At 40.0% G+C, this 21,295-nt stretch overlaps 1 protein-coding gene and 1 long non-coding RNA gene across 3 annotated transcripts in view; one reads left to right on the top strand and one right to left on the bottom strand.

Moving 5' to 3' along the window:
• The window catches only part of pacsin1a (protein kinase C and casein kinase substrate in neurons 1a), a 75,439-nt gene extending 66,648 nt beyond the window's left edge, over window positions 1-8,791 (top strand). For both annotated transcript variants that reach the window (XM_067446955.1, XM_067446956.1), the window contains exons 9-10: window positions 3,046-3,242; window positions 5,394-8,791. In XM_067446955.1, the coding sequence (XP_067303056.1) occupies window positions 3,046-3,242; window positions 5,394-5,503 (307 nt within the window). In that variant the 3' untranslated portion in view covers window positions 5,504-8,791. The remainder of the gene's footprint in view (window positions 1-3,045; window positions 3,243-5,393) is intronic.
• A 10,931-nt stretch (window positions 8,792-19,722) lies between these two features.
• Window positions 19,723-20,334, bottom strand: LOC137079422 (uncharacterized). Its single transcript, XR_010905504.1, has 3 exons — window positions 20,261-20,334; window positions 19,969-20,153; window positions 19,723-19,847 (listed from the first exon to the last, which is right to left on the bottom strand). It is a non-coding gene; the product is annotated as an uncharacterized lncRNA (long non-coding RNA).
• Between the last annotated feature and the right edge of the window lie 961 nt (window positions 20,335-21,295).

Here is a 21,295-nt window from a genome sequence, read left to right as displayed (position 1 = left end):
GACTTGGACCTCAGAGATTTGAGGCTTGACATGACTTGACTTGGACCTCAGAGACTTGAGACTTGACTTGGACCTCAGAGATTTGAGGCTTTACATGACTTGACTTGGACCTCAGAGACTTGAGACTTGACTCGACTTGGACCTCAGAGACTTGAGACTAGACTTGGACCTCAGAGACTTGAGACTTGACTTAGACCTCAGAGACTTGAGGCTTGACTTGGACCTCAGAGATTTGAGGCTTGACATGACTTGACTTGGACCTCAGAGACTTGAGACTTGACTCGAATTGGACCTCAGAGACTTGAGACTAGACTTGGACCTCAGAGACTTGAGACTTGACTTAGACCTCAGAGACTTAAGGCTAGACTTGGACCTCAGAGACTTGAGGCTTGACTTGGACCTCAGAGACTTGAGACTTGACTTGGACCTCAGAGACTTGAGGCTTGACATGACTTGTTGACTTAGACCTCAGAGACTTGAGACTTGACTTGGACTTTAGATACTTGAGACTTGACTTGACTTGGACCTCAGAGACTTGAGGCTTGACATGACTTGACTTGGACCTCAGAGACTTGACTTGGACATTAGAGGCTTGACATAACTTGGACCTCAGAGACTTGAGGCTTGACTAGACTTGGACCTCAGAGACTTGAGACTTGACTTGGACCTCAGAGACTTGACTCGGACATCAGAGGCTTGGCATAACTTGGACCTCAGAGACTTGAGGCTTGACTAGACTTGGACCTCAGAGACTTGAGACTTGACTTGGACCTCAGAGACTTGACTTGGACCTCAGAGACTTGACTTGGACATCAGAGGCTTGACATAATTTTGACCTCAGAGACTTAAGGCTTGACTAGACTTGGACCTCAGAGACTTGAGACTTGACTTGGAACTCAGAGACTTGAGGCTTGACATGACTTGACTTGGACCTCAGAGACTTGAGACTTGACTTGGACCTCAGAGACTTGAGACTTGACTTGGACCTCAGAGACTTGACTTGGACCCCAGAGACTTGACTTGGACATCAGAGGCTTGACATAATTTTGACCTCAGAGACTTAAGGCTTGACTAGACTTGGACCTCAGAGACTTGAGACTTGACTTGGAACTCAGAGACTTGAGGCTTGACATGACTTGACTTGGACCTCAGAGACTTGAGACTTGACTTGGACCTCAGAGACTTGAGGCTTGACATGTCTTGTTGACTTGGACCTCAGAGACTTGAGACTTGAATTGACTTGGACCTCGGAGACTTGAGGCTTGACATGACTTGACTTGGACCCCAGAGACTTGACTTGTACCTCAGAGGCTTGAGACTAGACTTGGACCTTAGAGACTTGAGACTAGACTTGGAACTCAGAGACTTGAGACTTGACTTGGACCTCAGAGACTTGAGACTTGACTTGGACCTCAGAGACTTGAGGCTTGACATGACTTGTTGACTTGGACCTCAGAGACTTGAGACTTGAATTGACTTGGACCTCGGAGACTTGAGGCTTGACATGACTTGACTTGGACCTCAGAGACTTGACTTGGACCTCAGAGGCTTGAGACTAGACTTGGACCTCAGAGACTTGAGGCTTGACATGACTTGACTTGGACTTCAGAGACTTGACTTGACTTGACTTGACTTGGACCTCAGAGGCTTGAGACTAGACTTGGACCTCAGAGACTTGAGACTTGACTTGGACCTCAGAGATTTGAGGCTTGACATGACTTGTTGACTTGGACCTCAGAGACATGAGACTTGACTTGACTTAGACCCCAGAGACTTGAGGCTTGACATGACTTGGACCCCAGAGACTTGAGGCTTGAATTGACTTGACTTAGACCCTAGAGACTTGAGGCTTGACATGACTTGGACCCTAGAGACTTGAGGCTTGACATGACTTGACTTGGACCTCAAAGACTAGACTTGGACCCCAGAGGCTTGATATGACTTGACTTGGACCTCAGAGACTTGACTTGGACCTCAGAGGCTTGACATGACTTGGACCTCAGAGATTTGAGGATTGAATTGACTTGGACCTCAGAGGCTTGAGACTAGACTTGGACCTCAGAGACTTGAGACTTTGACCTCAGAGACTTGAGGCTTGACTTAGACCTCAGAGACTTGAGACTTGACTTGGACCTCAGAGACTTGAGACTTTCACTTGGACCTCAGAGACTTGAGGCTTGACGTAGACCTCAGAGACTTGAGACCTGACTTGGACCTCAGAGACTTAACTTGGACCTCAGAGACTTGGGACTTGACATGACTTGGACCTCAGAGACTTGACTTGGACCTCAGAGACTTGAGGCTTGACGTAGACCTCAGAGACTTGAGACCTGACTTGGACCTCAGTTACTTAACTTGGACCTCAAAGACTTGGGACTTGACATGACTTGGACCTCAGAGACTTGACTTGGACCTCAGAGACTTGGGACTTGACATGACTTCACTTGGACCTCAGAGACTTGACTTGGACCTCAGAGACTTGGGACTTGACTTGGACTTGGACATAAGAGACTTTTGAACATGTCTGTCTGTAACACTTTATAATAAATACAGTAACAAAGCACATAGATTATTTCCAAACTGATAGTTTATAGTTAATTAATAGTTTATAAAGTGATGTTAATACATTAGTTAATGTAGTAAATACAGGGTAGTCATGGTCTAATGTTTGGTTAGAGAGTCAGACTGGTAACCCGAAGGTTGCAGATTCGATTCTCAATACCGGCAGGACATGACTGAGGTGCAAGGTCCTTGAGCAAGGCACTGAACTCCCAATTGCTAAATAAATAAAAAGCTTATAGTATGTTTTAATTAATACATATTGCTAATATTTAATTTCATCCAGCCCTAGAGCACCCCTGACTTTTTTTTTTTTTACAGTACCTAGATGGTTTTCTAAATAACCACAGAACTTTAAAAGGTTCTTTTGGCATCTGGCTGTAAAATGTTGTGGTTGTAATTTGTAAAAGTGTAAAAACTAAAGTGGAAATGGTTGTTGTGTTTTCGTGTTGATGCTAACAGCTCGTGTCCCCTGTTTTTGTCTAGCGTGAGCAGCTATGATAAGAACCAGGCGTACTCCACAGAATGGTCCGATGATGATCAACCCGCCGGATACTCGGGGAACGAGACGAATGGCGGTGGAAACTCTTTCGAGGAGGACGCGGTCAGCAGAGGAGGCGTGCGAGTGCGAGCACTGTATGACTATGAAGGGCAAGAGCAGGATGAGCTGACCTTCAAAGCAGGTAAAGTGCAGTTAGCTAAAATGCAAAGCAAGAAACTGATGTTAGATGTCATCATTAATGTTAAAGCAAACTGGAGCAAAATATATGTGCTAATATATTTTATTTTTTTAGTAAAAAGTTCGTATTCAAAATAACTTTGGCAAATGATGTAACATTTTTCTGTATTAAATGAAATTATATTTCTCTAATTGTATTACTTTGGGCATTTCATATATTTTATAAAAACATATTTTGCAAGGATTATTAGCTACATAATTTGGTTACATAAAAATGACAAAACAAAATGTTTGTTCCAATTATTTTAAAATCATTTTGTCATTGCATTCCCTTATAACACTTGAGCATACCTTCAAAAAGAGTACTTATGATTGAAGTAATACAGTTTAAAATAAAATATACTTATGTACAAACTGAATATAATGTTTTCAGACATGTAATTGCAATTATATGAAAATATATTATAGTTTACATATATATTACATTTTAGTTGAACTTAAGAGTGCTTTTTTGACCTAATTAAATTGGACCTGTTTACATGTGATTCGATATTTACTTCATTTTACAAAAGGTAGTTTACATTTTACAAAAGGTAGTTTTTTTTCTGGTGTTAAGGAACGGAAAAGAACGGAAAACTGACCTAATTCAAGACCTAAAATGTCTTTATATGGAATGTGATCCAAATACCACAAATTCTGGGCTGAAACCGAATAATCTGGATGCACTTGGTTGAAAACCGAAATTGAAAGAAAAAAAAAAGATTCCTTATTTTAACCTTTTCCCCGCCAGCGTTTTTGAAAAAGAAAATATTTCCAGCCAGCGGCAGCATTTTTGATAATTTTCACTAAAGTTTCAAAGCCCCCAGAATATTTGGTTCTGGAAAAAAAAAAGAATAGAGCTTTTTTATTCTAGCTTCAAGTATTCTTTTTTTTAAATGTGAAAACACAGATGGAGTAGATGAGTCCATCAACACCCCCAAAGCTTCTCTGCCCTATAGCTCATCCTGGGGCGACAGTTCATTGAGTAACTTTATGATTTTTTTATTTTATTTATATGCTGTTTAATGTTGATGACTGTGTTATTTTACGTATACATACAATTATATATGATATTGCTTGTTTCTGCTTCTTCTTCACCTGTGTTTTGATCAGGAGATTCAGTAATCTTTCAGAAGATGTGTGATAATAATAATAATAACAAATACTCTATAAATACACTATAAATAAAAGAGTTACATTAGTTTTTGTTTTGTATAATTTTATTAATACTAGACTTTTAAATTCAATCATTTTCTTAAATCTGAATTTAAAAAAATACAGCCAATAAAATAAAACAACCACACAAAGCAACGCATAGTCCTAGAAAGCTATTATTATCAGAGAATGTGAGCTGATAGTGGTGAGCGGTAAAAAGAGTAGCAGCATTTTACCAGCGTTGCCCAACACGGTTATACCACACCATGTTACAGCACACGGCTACTGACAAATAGAAACAAGTCCAGAGAAATTTAAGGAAGGCACGTTATTTGAGCATGCTTTGCTTTTCTGGTGAATGGTTCATGACTAGAGCGTTTGTTTGGGCTGAGCGATGGAGCAGAGCGCGTGCACACAACACAAGCGGGTAAATAGAGCAGCGCAAACCCTCTGCCAGTACAGACTCACCTGCTCAGCTCAGCATTTTTGTTTTAAAATGAAAAAAATGAAAAAGATCCTTGTGTTTTGAGAAACACAGCCCTGGGCTGATTTTGTTGTTTAGGTACCGTAATGTGGGCAGCCATGCCATCGGTTTCCATTTTAGTCCGTTTACACTGAAAAGCAACCCCAGAGTTTTCAAACCAAAACAGGGTCTGCAAAAACACCGGAGAAGTTTAGATAACTGGTGTAACCGTAGCAAAAGTTATGCGTTTTAAAACCAAAACGCACTAGTGTAAACGGGGCCTGAGTCCCTTCTAAGTTGTGCGTATTCTACAAAAAAGCTCTGCGAGAGTGAAACCTGAGTGTTGAACACAGAGGGGTGGGATGGCATATATTTCCTGCCAAATAACGAAAATGCCATTTTCAGTCTATAATTTTCAGTGGGCGAAATTTTGTGCATCCCTAGACTTTTGACTATACATATGGCAGGTTTGTCAGTTATAATATGTATCACCCACAGGTGATGAATTGACAAAGATCGAAGAGGAAGATGACCAGGGCTGGTGCAGAGGTCGTCTGGACGGCGGCCGGACAGGCTTATACCCGGCCAATTACGTTGAGGAAATCTGATCACCTGACCGGAGGGCAACACACCTTTGGAGGCAGCTCTGATTGTCCGATCTAATAACATGGCAAACACAAGCCAGAGACTTAATATGAACGACTTTCCCTGAAGATGTGCAATGCAGTCTTGTTTAAAATCAAAAAAATCTTAGTAAAATATCCAACACTGTAAATATATATATTGATCTTATCTGCGAGGCGGGGAAGAGCTTGCTCACTACTAATATCTGTTTGCAAATATTTAAAACAATATACATACAAACAGATCTGAACAAATAAATGACCCATCAGTTATGCAAATACAGGATACACATTATTTGTGCAGATTACATGTTATATTTAAAATGATAATACAGATATGAGTATAGAATACTCCTATTAGCATAATATTCAACTGAACAGTTATTCATCAGGCCATTCTGCTGTATTTTAGTACAAAGTTCATATAACACAGTCAGTGTGAAATTACGGGGTACTTGTCCAGTGTCATGGTGTTTAAACAGAATATGACTCACAACTGGCTATTCGGTTTTTCCTCTTACTCTCACCATCAGTCCATGCCTCGTTGCGCTGATTATTATATTAGATATCGTTCTCTTGATGTCTGTGTCTTTATGCATAGCAGCATGTGCTATGGAGCATGTAGCCCTTGGTTCCTCAGACCATCTGTACTGTATGCAATTCCCACAGTGACCACCAAGGGCAGCAGACTCAATGTCAACCAAGAAGTGTTGGAGCTAGAATATATATGGCTGTGTGCGAATTCCTTAAAAAGGTGACTTTATTCGAGGGGACAGCCATTTGCAGTGGTGTCCAAAACCATTGTCAGTGCTGTCCAATGTGGATACAGCGTAATATCACACAGGTATATAAATTCCTTTTAAATTGATTATCTAATTGTTTAATTAAGGTTGAGGTTACTGGAGCTGCCAGTTTGCTAAGTTTTAAATGATCATTAAACAAAAAGTGCAAATTATGCAAGTGGCAGTCCTTCCGGCCCACCCGAGTGTCCGAATTCACTCACTAGTTTTCATTCACTCCTTCAAGTGGACTATATCAGTGGAGTGATGTAGGGAATGATGAATTAGGGTGTACAGGGTGATTTCAGACACTCTTCATGTTCAGAACAGAATACTTAGTAGTAGTATAAAATGGATACTGCATACTATTTTTAAAAATAGTATGTGAAACAGTATGCATTTTGCAGCAAGAAACTTTTTAACAGTAGCATGCAATTGTTGGCATGTGATGTCTTCATGTTGCATGCGAGTGGTGTCCAGGTATCTTTGTCAAACAGTGCAGTTGTCTTGAAACTGTGCATTTAGAGACTGCCAAAATAGAGGCGTCAAACTGTTTTTTTCCCCTGTCACACTAGAAATGGAAGGTCAAGGACTTTGCATCTTAATATAGTCTACTGTTGCTAAATAAACGTATTTCTGGGTATTCCATGTATACATATAATTTGCTTACTGTACACAGTATGCCTACTATACACGTAGGAATAGTAAGTGTGCTGTTCTGAACATGACCCCAGTTCTCCAATTGGATGATGGTTGACCAGTATCATCTCGTGTTTGTCAAAATCATGTATTGTTGTTTGTTGCTCCAAGATGGTCTTGTATAAGCATTGTCTCTATTTGGCATGTGTTCATGGTCACTTCTTGTACAAAATCAATGTTGCTCAGATTAATGTTTTCTGTGCATGATTTGGGCTACTTATGCGCAGCAAATTTTAAAGTGCCCCTACTATGCCATTTTAAAGTTTGCTAATTTTGTTTTAGATGTCTCCTACAGGTTTACAATATACATTGCAGCTCTTTTTCCACAGTGGTCAGGGTAGACCAATCACAACAGATGGATCCATCTGACCAATCAGAGCAGATTAGACCAATCACAACAGACTGGGATGTATGAACAGTCAGAACAGAGGAGGCTCTCGGAAATGAGGAACATAGGGAGACTGAATCCTTTATCGAACCGTTTCGACCGGGCCTTAATTCTTGGAGGGCCACTGTCCTGAAGAGTTTAGCTCCAACTCGCCTCAACACACCTGCCTGAAGTTTCTAGTATGCCTAGTAAGACGTTGATTTGCAGCTCTAGGTGTGTTTAATTAGGTTTGGAGCTGAACTCTGTAGGACCGTGGCCCTCCAGGAGCAGGATTGGACACCCCTGGTCAAAACGGTTCAATAAAGGATTCAGTCTCTCTATGTTTCTTATTTCCGAGAGCCTCCTCTGTTCTGATTGGTCAGATGGCCCAGTCTGTTGTGATTAATCGACATGCCGGAAACCAAACGGTCATTGCCAGATTTCGTCTCCGGATTTTCCTCAGCACTTGATACACAGTAATACAGACAGTACAGATGGCATCGGTTTTATCTCATCAATTCCAGCGCGAGTCCTCATCCTTTGGAAATCCATCAACATTTATTTGCTTTGGTAAAACAGAAAGTAGCATATTTTCAATATATCGACACCACGAACCAAACCAGTCTCAGCTACAAGTACAGTGTTTGTGGGCAGGACAAAGTAGACATTTTTTGCCTACTGCCGAAGAAAAACACCATAGGATGTAATTGTGTAAATTTGTCACAAACCTACCTTGGTTAATGCAGGAAGACTGGAAATACTGACGACTCGTCTCAGGCAGTTCAGAATCGGTTCAGACAACATTTATCTGCACTTTGATCTTTGAAACTTTGCAGACATTGACATTCACAAACAGCTATAAACAAACTACATGAAAGGGAATATTCGAAAAAGCATAATAGGGGCACTTTAACTCCAGTCAAACTGTGAGTGACTTTCACAGCTGGCCTGTTGCATGCATCACTAGTTAGATCTGATATTTACATCTGATAAATGTATCCACTCTGAGGATTGCCTGTAGTTTCTTGGGCTGTTAACTAATACACTCTGCTTTTGCATCACGTTTGAAAAGCGTTACAAAAACTTAGATACATTTTGAAATCATAAAAAAAGCTTCACACATAGCGCCAACATATGATTTGTTGGCAATATACTGTACATTGGATCCCAAAAGGATTTGAATATTTAAGCTACTTAGTGTAATCCTTTGGTTTTATTTGACAGAAAGATAGCACACTGCTCACACAAAACAAACAAAAAATACTTTGAAATGAGGGATACTTCACCGCTTTTTCATATTAAACTATTTTATTCCCTTAACTAAGACGAGTTGATACACACCTCTCTCGTCTCAGTGCATGCTCTTAATCTCTCTGACGCGCGGTGACGATCTGATAGCATTTAGCTTAGCCAAGTTCATTCACTATGGTACCAAACAGAGATCGAGTTAGAAGCGACCAAACACCTCCACGTTTCCCCTATTTAAATACAGTTACACGAATAGTTGAACAATCAAGTATGGTGACACAATAAAACGTGGCGCTTTTGTAAGCGGATTAAAAAGGAGAACTATAATGTATAGGGGATTAGCACTTCTGAGAGTACTTCGACTCGGCGCAGTAAAAAGTCCCACCTGAAAAATCCTCCCTCTCTCATTTCTGCCAACAGGGTGGAGGGGGAGATGTGAGGGAAAATGTTTCAGGCGTGACGAGTCGAAGTACTCTCAGAAGTGCTATTCCTCTATACATTATAGTTCTCCTTTTTAATCCGCTTAAAAAAGCGCCACGTTTTATTTTATTTCACAATACTAGGTCATTCAACTATTTGCGTATTTAAATGGGGAAAACGTGGAGGTGTTTGGACGCTTCTAACTTGATCTCTGTTTGGTTCCATAGTGAATGAACTGGGCTTAGTGGGCTAAGATCAGATCGTCGCCGCGCGTCAGAGCGATTAAGTGCATGCACACCTGCAACTCGTCTTAGTTAAGGGAATAACAGTTTAAAATGAAAAAGCGGTGAAGTATCCCTTTAAGTGTGACTTAAATACCTTTTGCGACCACTGTATTTTACTCCTCCCACTGCCGACTTCTGTGTGGCGTACCGCCACGATTTTGAAAATGCAAGCAGTGCTCCTTGTGTGCCTGTATTTTCCAGATTGCAGTACTGAGAACATTGTGAATATGTGGATCTGTGTATCGTTCATGGAGTTTCAGTGTGGGAGTGCAAATGAACAACAAACAGGATGTGACACAATACATTCAGAGGAAAGACCCCCTAGCATCTTTGTGATTTGTCTGAAACTGTTCAGTCTAGAAAAAGACAAAAGACAAAAAAAAAGACCTTGCATTGTCAAAATATTCCTTAACGTACACAAAAAAAAGTACGGAAGGGCACATGTGTCGGGGTTATCGTATTGGGGAGTATCCTCTTTATTATATTCAGTGTGTATGAGTTGTGTTTATGTATAGAAATAAAAATGTAGTGTTATAATTGTAAATGTTGGGTAACAAAAGAACTACGCTTTGAAAAAATAACACTGTAATGCTCTATAGGTACCATATTGTATTAATATGATTTTGACTGCAATGAAATCACTATGTACCATACCTGTATAAATGCGTGTGGGTCCACGCCGTCATATTTGTATATGATGATGTAATTTATTAAGATTATATTCTATTGTAACTGTACAACTGTGTTGAGTAGAGAAAAACGACTAAGTTGAGACAGGAAAGAACCGTGTAATGTAAATTTTTAATGTTAATTTGTACTTTATGCAAACGAAGGGATGAAGGTTTATGTTGTTAACGTTTCTCTTGCAGTGTAGAGGACGTGTGTATGTTCATAGTTAGTTGATGTAAATCGATCTCCTTGCTGGTGTAGTGCCTCCTCATCCATAACATAATGTTCATTTATATATGCATAAAGTTAATGATGATGAACATAATGTTGAAAACCTGATTTGAAGTTTTTGTGCTGATGTCAATATTGCAATATTAGTTTGGAAGGAGAAAACATGTTTGTTGAGAAAAACGTACAAAATGTGTGCTCCATTATTTGTGAACTAAGTTTATTTAGCTGTTGTTGTCTCAAAATACTTTACACACCACAAATTATTTGGAAAGGTTCACACTTCCATTAAGTGTCCATATCACCCTGTAGCCCAAGACTGGTTTCCCACTGAGTCTGGTCAGTCCCTGGATGGGAGACTAACTGGGAAAGCAGGTAGCTGCTGGTAGAGGTGTTAGTGAGGCCAGCAGGGGGCACTCACCCTGTGGTCTGTGTGGGTCCTAACGCCCCAGTATAGCGATGGGGACACTATACTGACAAAGAGCACCGTCTTTCGGATGAGACGTTAAACCAAGGTCCCGACTCTCTGTGGTCATTACAAATCCCAGAATGTCCTTCGATAAAGAGCAGGGGTGTAACCCCGGCATCCTGGCCAAATTTGCCCATTGGCCCCTGTCCATCATGGCCTCCTAATCCTCCCGGTGTCCTGATTGGCTTCATCACTCGGGCTCCTCTCCACCAATCAGCTGGTGTGTGGTGAGCGTTCTGGCGCAATATGGCTGCCGTCGCATCATCCAGGTGGTGCTGCACATTGGTGGTGGTTGAGGAGATTCCCCCCTTCAATGTAAAGCGCTTTGAGTGCCTTGAAAAGCGCTATATAAATGTAACTAATTAAAATTATAAATTAAATTAAACACATAATATTTGTTGCAATACATTTGTGTTGCAAAATACACCTAGTTTATATTGCCAAAAGGTTTGGGATGTATGCCTTTACATGCACATGAACTTTAATGCCATCCCATTCTTAACCCGTAGGGTTTAATATGGAGTCGGCCCACCCTTTGCAGCTCTAACAGCTTCAGCTCTTCTGGGAAGGCTTTCCTCAAGGTTTAGGAGTGTGGTTATGGGATGTTTTGACCATTCTTCTAGAAGCTCATTTGTGAGGTCAGGCACTGATGTTGGACGAGAAGGCCTGGCTCTCAGTCTCCGCTCTAATTCATCCCAAAGCTGATCTGACTGGAGTCTGTGTTTTTTTTATTTATTACATTGTTGCAGCCATTAATTCAGTTTTTTTTTTAATCAATCAACTTTATGTATATAGCACTTTTACAATGACGATTGTGTCAAAGCAGCTTCACAGTGTCAAACAGGAAAATATTCTAACAAAATTAGATTTGGCTGTACAGTCGCTCCGGAGAAAACAGTGATGTTATCAGCTTATTTTAATTTATCATAGAGCGAGGATGTTGGCAGATCAATATTATAGTTTATATAATTAAATAAAACCTAATTCATAAATTTTATTTGTATATTTAGCTGAGTAACTTTGATCATAATTTTCGTGTCCCCAACTGAGCAAGCCAAGCCAAAGGCGACCAAAGGAACCAAAACTCCATCGGGTCATGATGGAGAAAAATAAACCTTGGGAGAAACCAGACTCAGTCGGGGTGCCAGTTCTCCTCTGGCCTATTAACACACCGTGTATGATTATTATTCTGGCAACCTTACAGGTCAGAAATCATATTAGGAATACTCAAAATTTCTGGGTATCCCAGAAGAGACGGGTTTATTTAGGATGGGGTGTCGATTACACAAGAGTATGAATACTTGAAAGATCGGAGTTATTGCGCCGAAGACGGGTTTATTTAGGATGGAGCGTCCATTACACAAGAGTATGAATACATGAAAGATCGGAGTTATTGCGCCGAAGACGGGTTTATTTAGGATGGAGCGTCCATTACACAAGAGTATGAATACTTGAAAGATCGGAGTTATTGCGCCGAAGACGGGTTTATTTAGGATGGAGCGTCCATTACACAAGAGTATGAATACATGAAAGATCGGAGTTATTGCGCCGAAGACGGGTTTATTTAGGATGGAGCGTCCATTACACAAGAGTATGAATACATGAAAGATCGGAGTTATTGCACCGGAGACAAGTTTATTTAGGATGGAGCGTCCATTACACAAGAGTATGAATACATGAAAGATCGGAGTTATTGCACCGGAGACAAGTTTATTTAGGATGGTGCGTCGATTACATTAGAGTATAGGACATGAAAGATCGAAGTCGTCGTGCCGGAGACGGGTTTATTGAGGATGACATGACGGTGAGGCAAATTCAGAGGAGACAGCAATTGACACAGTCTCAGCAGACACTCCAGGATGAGCTGGTCATGTCCAGGCGCAGGTCCACCATCCGATCCGGACAGGGCCCAGATCCGGTGACAGTAACAAAGATCATTGCAGATACACACAACATAATAAAAATAATATTGTGTTATTTACACTTAGCATTAAATATGCATCTAAGCAGGAAAAATATAATTATTCAGCAACAAAAGTCCATGGCTAGCTGGAACTAAAGATGGCCATACCACCAGAGTTTACACTGTATGAGATCATTTGCACTCTTTCCTCAATTAGCTAAATCAGCTGGATTGTCTTGTCCATTAAAATGCGGCCACGATTCAAGGTTTGTAAGACTCTGAATCTCAGCTACACTATTAGCAACAAATGGTTTCCATTTCTGTGCAGAACTCTGTCTCCAGCTCAAGACAATTACTGAATCTGTCCACATGCACATTTTTCTCTATCTTCAAAGGACGAAGCATATTATTCCACACTCAAAAGTGTTAAAGGCAACACTAAAGCATTGCTAATGTTAATGAGATAAGTGATTCCTTGAGTGGCTATTAGTGAAGACACCGGATGAAAACAAGCAGAATCACTGAAGGAAATAGTCACCATTATGGAGATTAGTGTTTGCTTTGGTTGGGCTCTTGATTTTGACTTAAAAATTACTTTTTGGCTGCTCTACCTGTGTATGTATAAAACACATGATGGCAAAGAAAAGCACAGATCTATTGTTTTCAGATGTTGGTAATGTTTGAATAAATGACATTATCATCCTGTAGGGACCTGATTAACTGTTCTCATTCTGATTCAATCTCACGTTAATACACGGGAAAAAATATCCTATTCTTTTTTTTGTCTTCTGCAAACGCTTCCAACACGTTTGTATGTTGCGGGAAAAAATAGGCTTTGGTTCTATTTCTAGCATGCATGTGTTTTCGTGCCACGCAGGCAGTGTGCAAGCTCTAACTGTTAACATGGATGCCGAAATAAAAAGGACATGCCACGCAGCAGAGACGCTCACACCACGTTTGCTGTGTGTTGCAAGAGATGGAGAGGAGGAGCGCTGAATTAAAACCCTGCCCTCTTGTATATTCAGTTTCACTTGGAAATGTATCACAGCACTAAAATAAAATCAGTTGCACTGGGTCTTTAACTGGTTTACTGGGACTTTAAGCAAACTTGGGCTCATGGAAGCAGCTTCAACTCGAGCTTAGAGTAGATATACCCCCCATTTCTTAATTTTACATTATTGATTACAGCAGCCCTGTGATGTTATACAATGAGAATCTGCACAAAAAAAAAAGGTTTGAACTACTTCCGTACTGCTGTACACCTCTACACAAAGAATGTCCTGCTAATCCAGCACGCTGGCTTTAGTTTTCCATGTCTCTATCAAGATCCACTTAACTTTCCTCTTTCTTCATAAACATTGAAAAAAAAAACCTTACTCTCTCTTCTTCTTGCTCAACCATTCTGCTTTTCATATATATTTACAACTGTTCATGAGACCACACAATACGATAAAAGGTGTCTTTATAAGATATAAGTAATGCGTTAAAATATTGTATAATGCATTATGCATACAGGCTTTAAGTAAAGTGTTACCAAATACTTTAATGCATTATATAAAGGCTTTAAGTAAATTGTTGCTAAAAATTTTACTGTATATGGGAAGAGTGGTTGAACACAAACAACGAGGAAAATGAAGATACAGAAGTCGATAGAAGAAATAATTTATTCATCAAGAAACTTGTGATAAATATAAATCCAAACTTTACTTTGCTGTGTATATGAATGCACACAAACAGAATAAGACTACGGTGGGATCCATACAGTAGCAAAAAAACAAAAAACCTCTGCCCACCTCTTTTTATATAGAGGGGGACAGACCACCACCAACCTCATCAAAATCATCTCTATAACTGTGTGTTCAACTCATTTCGATTGACAGGCTTCTTTCACTTCTACTTTTTTAAGAATTGAATAACATTATAGTTTATGTGAATAAAAACAGCTTTCTGAGCTTGAAGCTCAAATTCATTTCAAAGCTAACAAAATGTATTCAAGGATATAATATTACTTCATGAACACTGTAAATTGAAAATAAAACTTATTTTATTTTTTAATTGTATTAAATCATTTGGATTTTATTTTTAATCTAAATGATTTAATACAATTTCAAGACTACTATGCAGTCATAGAACCCTCACCCTCATTTTTTTTATGGTTTACTGTTTTAAATAGCACTTCCTCTATAGTGGCTTTATCTTTCATCCTGCAATGTTGTTCATCTAGCTCTCTTAATAACCCATGGAGATCGCGGCAGAGTGACTGAAGTCCAAAGATCTGCGCCTTCTACGTCTAAGTCCTGGGGTGCATGACTAAAGATGACATAAATTAACATTACTTTCAAAAATTCTACAGTGTAATTTTCATTGTTTTCTTTGGTATCATAATATTAATACAGTAGTTTATCTGGAGGTTACTTTTAAAGCAATGTAAGTGGTGTATCAAAAATAGATTAAAAAAATGCTATGATTATTGAATATTTTACCTGTGCACATCTTCCATTCTGCACCAGGCAGAGGTGAACCTGACAGTGCAAATAGATGCGATCGGGATCTCCGGTGAAGCTGAACATCCTGAAGGAGAAACGGCTTGTTGTGTCAATGCCATTCTGTAGAACCTCCACTGTTCCATCCTCAGGGTTGGGACATCTAGAAACACATTTGAATAATGACTTATATAAAGCATATAGTACTTTTAGAGCACCTTAAAACACACAATCCAAAATTACAAGTAAAAATTATGAATGGTCTGAAATGTCAGAAATTATTATGTCTCTGTCATATGGCTTGATGTTTCAATGGAAACGTCATGTCGGATACTCACTCTCTAATAATCAGATTCCAGCGAATGTGATATTTGCTATCATTAACTGGTGTGGCCCAGCAGGTGTCCAGAACTGTTGCAATCTGACTTCTATCCACTCCTTCCACCTCAACCGCCACATACATCTGCTGGTTCACCTGGACTTCAAAGTCCCCCTCATATGGGTGGGTAAACTGTGCATCCATGTAAGGAATCATGTAGATCTGGTATGCGCCCTGGCCAGAAATGTCTATGCTAATCACACTGTGGGACAAAATGTAAAATTTACATGAATAATGAACAAGATTATTGAAATTAACAACAACCACTTATAGTACAACTGCACAGTAAGGTTGGGATGCATTACAAACCTTGCATTAAACCTTGCACCTTTTCTTTAGAAACACTTTAAAAGTGTTGAAACAACAACAAACAACAACAATAAATATATAGGCAAATAGCATTTTTTTAAATATATTTAGATACGTTAGATATTTTTTGCAAATCATTCAGATGTTATAAGAAAACAAGGCATTTTTCATATCTCCTGACCAGTAGGTGGTGCTTTTCTGAAATGCTACATGTAGCCTTAGGTCATGATTGGGATGACAAATACCAAGTTTGGTCTGAATACGCTAAAGTGTTGCCGAGATATAGCCTCACGTCCAATTTGGCAAATTTTCGACAAATTAGTTTGCGTGTTATTTGAAACCGGTTGGGTTTATCAAAAAGCTTTTGATAACTTTTGTGGCAGCATGGTCTGTAAATGGTCTGATTCGATTTTCACACCACATTTGATTTTTTATTGTCTCATTCGAGGAGTCCAAACATTTTTTTGGTGGAAAAGTTTTCATGACAGAATGACAAAATTGTCACCAGAATGTCCTACATCATATGCTGGAACGCCAGTCTCTAGTAAACACGCGCACAACAGTTAGTGGAAGTTAGAGAATACAGTTTGTAAAGATTTAAATTAGTTCCAGGCAGGTCTTGATCACATTACTTTGCCAAATCATTTACTTTGAATGTCCTGAAAGGAGTTCTGTTTTGCTTTCTTGAGACCTCGTAATGATTCAACACTGCTGATGATGACTTATCATCTATTGTGATGATTGACCGTATAGTTGTGAAACAACTGCCACATGGAATCAGATATTATTTTCTTTTTTCTTTCTTTATTTATTAAAGAATTATTGTTGGTATTTTTGCCTTTTTATTATGATAGGTGTCACATAGTCAGCCACAATCATCACCTTATCACCAGGACCTACCCACTCTTTCACATTCACCAGGATACTGATTCGCTGCACCTGCACCTCATCAGAGACTCTCACTATATATGCACCCAGTCAGCAGCTCTACTCACTGCTTTTTGCCAAGGACTAAGTCTTGAGGTACATCACAAGATGGTCACAAACAATGAAACCGTCGGCCTAGAAAGTTTAATTCAAACAGCTGTACGCAGCTTACAACGTCTATCTGCCTGTGCTGTGAATCCACCTGCATTGACATCCTCCACCCACTGATCCATCTGTTGACCTTCCAAAACAAGAACCCATGCAGGTAGATTCCTATCATCTGTCCCACACGGAGCGAGAAAGAAGACTAATCAAACGCCTATGTCTCTATGCATTCTATGTCTGGGGGAGAAGGGCATATGATCACAAACTTCCTGATATGTCCACCAAATCCAGTTGTGAGTACTCTTCAGTGTTTACTTTAAATTGCAGCTCTTACTCGTACTCCTGTCCAAATTATAACCCCTAAAACTCTACTTCCAGCACTCATTGTCTCTGTTTGGAATTTCATCTCTCATCAACTTCTCCAAAGACTCAATATCCAGAGGAAATGCTGTCCACATGAAGAGTTAACCATCCACACCATTCTCGGCAAGCAGCTGGGTTGTGGTCGTGTTTGTCACTTCTCCACCACCATCAGGCTCCGTGTTGGCTGCCTGCATGAGGAGAAACTTGTTCACAGTGCTGGAAGGTTCAACCACTGACATTATCCTGGGATTCACCTACATGACTCAACACAAACCCACCATTAATTTGAACTCTTGAGAGATTCTACAATGGAGTGATGCCTGCTTTCGGAACTGACTGTACCGTGTTTCCAAATGATCTTGCCAGTTCTTCCTCTCTGCCCTTGAGCTCCACCTTTGTTGAGACCTCTGAAGTGGTTGACAACCTGTCTTCCACCTCATCGGCCATGGGACTGTGCTATTGACCTGCTGCCTGGGGCCACTCCACCTAAGGGTAAGATCTACCCACTGACTATCCCGGAACAGAAGGCCATGGAGGAGTACATTCAGGTGGCTTTTAAACAACGCTTCATCCATCCATTGACATCTCCTGCCACATCCAGCTTCTTCTTTGTGGCCAAGAAGAATGGAAGCTTGCGGCTGTGCATCGATTACCAGACCCTCAATTCCCAGACTGTCAAGTGTCGCTATCCTCTTCCTCTGGTCCCAGCTGCGATGGAACAGCTCAGTGGAGCTCGCATTTTCTCCAAGCTTGACCTGCGGAGCACTTACAACCTCATTAGGATCCGCGAGGATGGCGAATGGAAGAGTTCATCACCCCGGCAGGCGCTACAAATTTCAGGAGATGCTGTATGGCCTGTCCAACTCACCTTCAGTCTTCCAAGGCTACATGAACGAGGTGTCCTAGGAGTACCTTCATCACTTCATTATTATCTATATTGACGACATTATCATCTACTCTCGGAACCAGGCTGAACATTGTCACAATGTGATGCAGGTTCTCCAGAACCGAAGAGAGAACCACCTGTACCTCAAGCTGGAGAAATGTGAGTTCCACACCCCATCTGTCCAGTTCCTTGGATACATCATTGACCACCGAGGTATCCAAATGGTCCAGAGGAAAGTGGGTAGCTCACCTAACTTCACTGCTCCAAAACCAGCCCAAGTCTCTGTCCTGAAATCCCATGGCCATTAAAGCATTCCGACATCTCAAAGAAGCCTTCACAACTGCTCCAATCCTGGTCCATCCAAATCCTTAACTCCCACTCGTGGCAGAAGTCAATGCATCCACTACAGGGATTAAAGCAGTCCCAGTGGCAGGGTGAGCCTCCTCGACTCCATCGATGCACCTTCTACTCCAAGAAGCTTTAACCAGCGGAGCTGAACTACAACATCAGAAATTGTGAGTTGCTAGCTGGAGACATTGGCTGGAAGGTGCTCAGAATCACTTCGAAATGATTACTGATCACCAAAACCTGGAGTACCTCTGAAATGCCAAGAGACTCAATCCTAGATTAGCATGTTGGGCTCTCTTCTTCACATGGTTTGACTTCACCATTACTTACCAAACCAGTACAAAAAACTCCAAAGCTGATGCTCTATTCTGTCTGCATCATTCTAAACCAACTCCAATCCTCCTGAACCAGTTCTCCCTCCAGCCATGGTGGTTAGTACTATCTAATGGTCTCTCGAGGATCGGATCCTCCAGGCAACCCTCACCGAACCTGCTCCACAGTGAGGTCCTAAGGGCACGGATATATGTACCATCCACCTGCTGTCTGTCCCTCATGGACTTATGGAGTGCATACATCTGTGGGTTCTGGACACCCAGGCAGCCAGGTGATCGGGAGATACTTCTGGTGATACTGGCTAACAACCTCCTCTTTTCCCCTTTTCTTTGCAGTCTTTTGTGATTTGACAAAAGTCACAATGCCTTATATAGCTTTTGGTTTTAGTTTGTTTGATAGCAATGGTGAAAAACTCAACATTAAAGACCTTTCATGTTCTTATGAAAAGTTAAAATATATTTTTGGGCCATGGCTGCCACAGTCTAGTTAATGAATGGGAAGCATTGAAATTTATTTTTGGTGGTCAGTGTTGATTGAAACTGGCCAAGCATGCTCAGAGACTGAAAACTCGAGTATGCCTGCATTGAGAGAGAACTGAGCTGGACACCCAATAAAATGGTCCGTAACAAACTTGTCCCCTGCTTAGATCTGTGGCAGGATAGATTTTAACGTTAGAATATTGAATTTTCCTTTGTAGAGGTAAAAATTCTGATGATGAAAGTCCAATAGACAACACAGACAACAGGGGGATGAAACCCGTCAAAGCAAGGAGGATTGAGATGGAACTGGAGAGTATATCCTGGAGAGTGTATATGTATTTTTTTAATGCAAAATATTTTATTCAGGACATCAACAACAACAACAAAAAAGCATTTTGTATGGTCCCTTTCATTTTGTTAAAATTATTCACATTTTCACAGATTAAGCAAGCGGATCACATATTTTCTCTTGCTACTGTATAGATTCAGTTCCTACCTGTGTTCAGCTTGGATGTCCTTGGGCATAGAAAGAGTCTGGATCAGAGGGTACGCACAAGAAAATGTAATATTCAACCATTTCAGTCTTGTAATAACTCCCATCGGCAAGGTAGAATGAATGGTGTTTTGGTAGATGAAGTGAGTGCCATTGCTCTGTGAGGACATTAACAAATATCAATTTCAAGTCAGTTTACTATCCGTCAGAGGTATTTATAGATTAAAATATATTTAAATAGTAGCACTGGTGAGAAAATGATAATGAAACAAGCATTACCCATAGAGTGGTACCACAGATGTGGCTTTCATGGTCAAAATGAAACAGAACTCTGCCATCTTTAACAGTCCCTGTGCAGCTGGGATCATTTAGGTGCAGGATCTCAGTAGGAAAATAAGATTCAAAGAGTAGGCAGCGGGAAAGAGATATCGTGCCAGTGCTGATGGAACAGAACTCTGTGGTATCTAAACAGAAAGAGGGATCAGTGAATTAACTGTTGTATTGGCCTATATTGCCATTTGTGTTAATGCAATTTATTTGCAGCGCAGTACGTCTGCTACAACAAAATTACCAAAGGTTTCAGGATGAGGTCTTTGTCCTTCCAAGCAACCACAGCCATAGCCATCTCTAAAACGGCAAATCTCATTTGCAGCGCAGTTTAAGGTGTCACAAACTAAATGAAAAGAGAAGAAAAATCAGAATATCATGAAAAAAGTTAAAAACAAAACTCCCTGTCCTAGTCCCTTCACCGTAACAATCTTAATGTATGTGCATGTTGCCTTTCTTAGACATGACTTTATCCAGGATACCTTTCATAATATTGCCATTTGGTTTCAGTTAGCATTTATTGCATCATAGCATTTAAAAAAATACCTTTAGTACACATAAATTAAATAAAAATGACAGACACAATGAACAACATATTCTAATTACTGAAAAAAGAGCTAAACAAATTGCAACTGCACTGATATTTTTAGGCAAACAAAATCTTTTCAAACTATCCCTGTAAACATATGAAACAATCTTTCTTATAACATTATAGCAATGAAAAAGCCTGATCAAATTTCAAGTAGTCAAATGCTCAGATTAAAAAAATCTATATTAAATCTATATAATAATCACCTTGTGACCTGTTTTCTCCTAACCGAAATGCATGTACATAGAATGATATTTATTCATGTATACAGTACATGTATATGCAGTTGTGTAAATGATCCAAAACTGCTAGGGGGAGCTCTCACCAAGGTCTGCTCAACAGCGCGTAATAGAGAGGTTAGCAGAGACAAGAAGATGATGCACAACAATTGAGATGCTTCCCTTTTAATTTACTTTATAATGCTATATCTTTTCCTGCAAGTAAGATCAATTCAGTATGTTTCAAGTAAGGGGTCTATGGACAGTTATGTTTAGTATTTTGATGTGTTAAGTAGGTTTTGAGCACAAAAACAGTATTTTAATTGCTCATGGAAATAGTGTGATCAGAAACAAGTTTGTACAGGAACCAATATTGTGCAAAGCGATCAAAAAATATGATGTGAAAAGTAATTGTTATTTTGTTGTTTGTTATCGTAATGGTTAAATGTATCATTTAAGTGCAACGTTATAT

Source organism: Pseudorasbora parva, chromosome 6, assembly GCF_024679245.1.
Source record: "Pseudorasbora parva isolate DD20220531a chromosome 6, ASM2467924v1, whole genome shotgun sequence".
NCBI lineage: Eukaryota > Metazoa > Chordata > Actinopteri > Cypriniformes > Gobionidae > Pseudorasbora > Pseudorasbora parva.
Note: the sequence above shows the minus strand (reverse complement) of the source record. Positions and strands in the feature narration are given on the sequence as shown.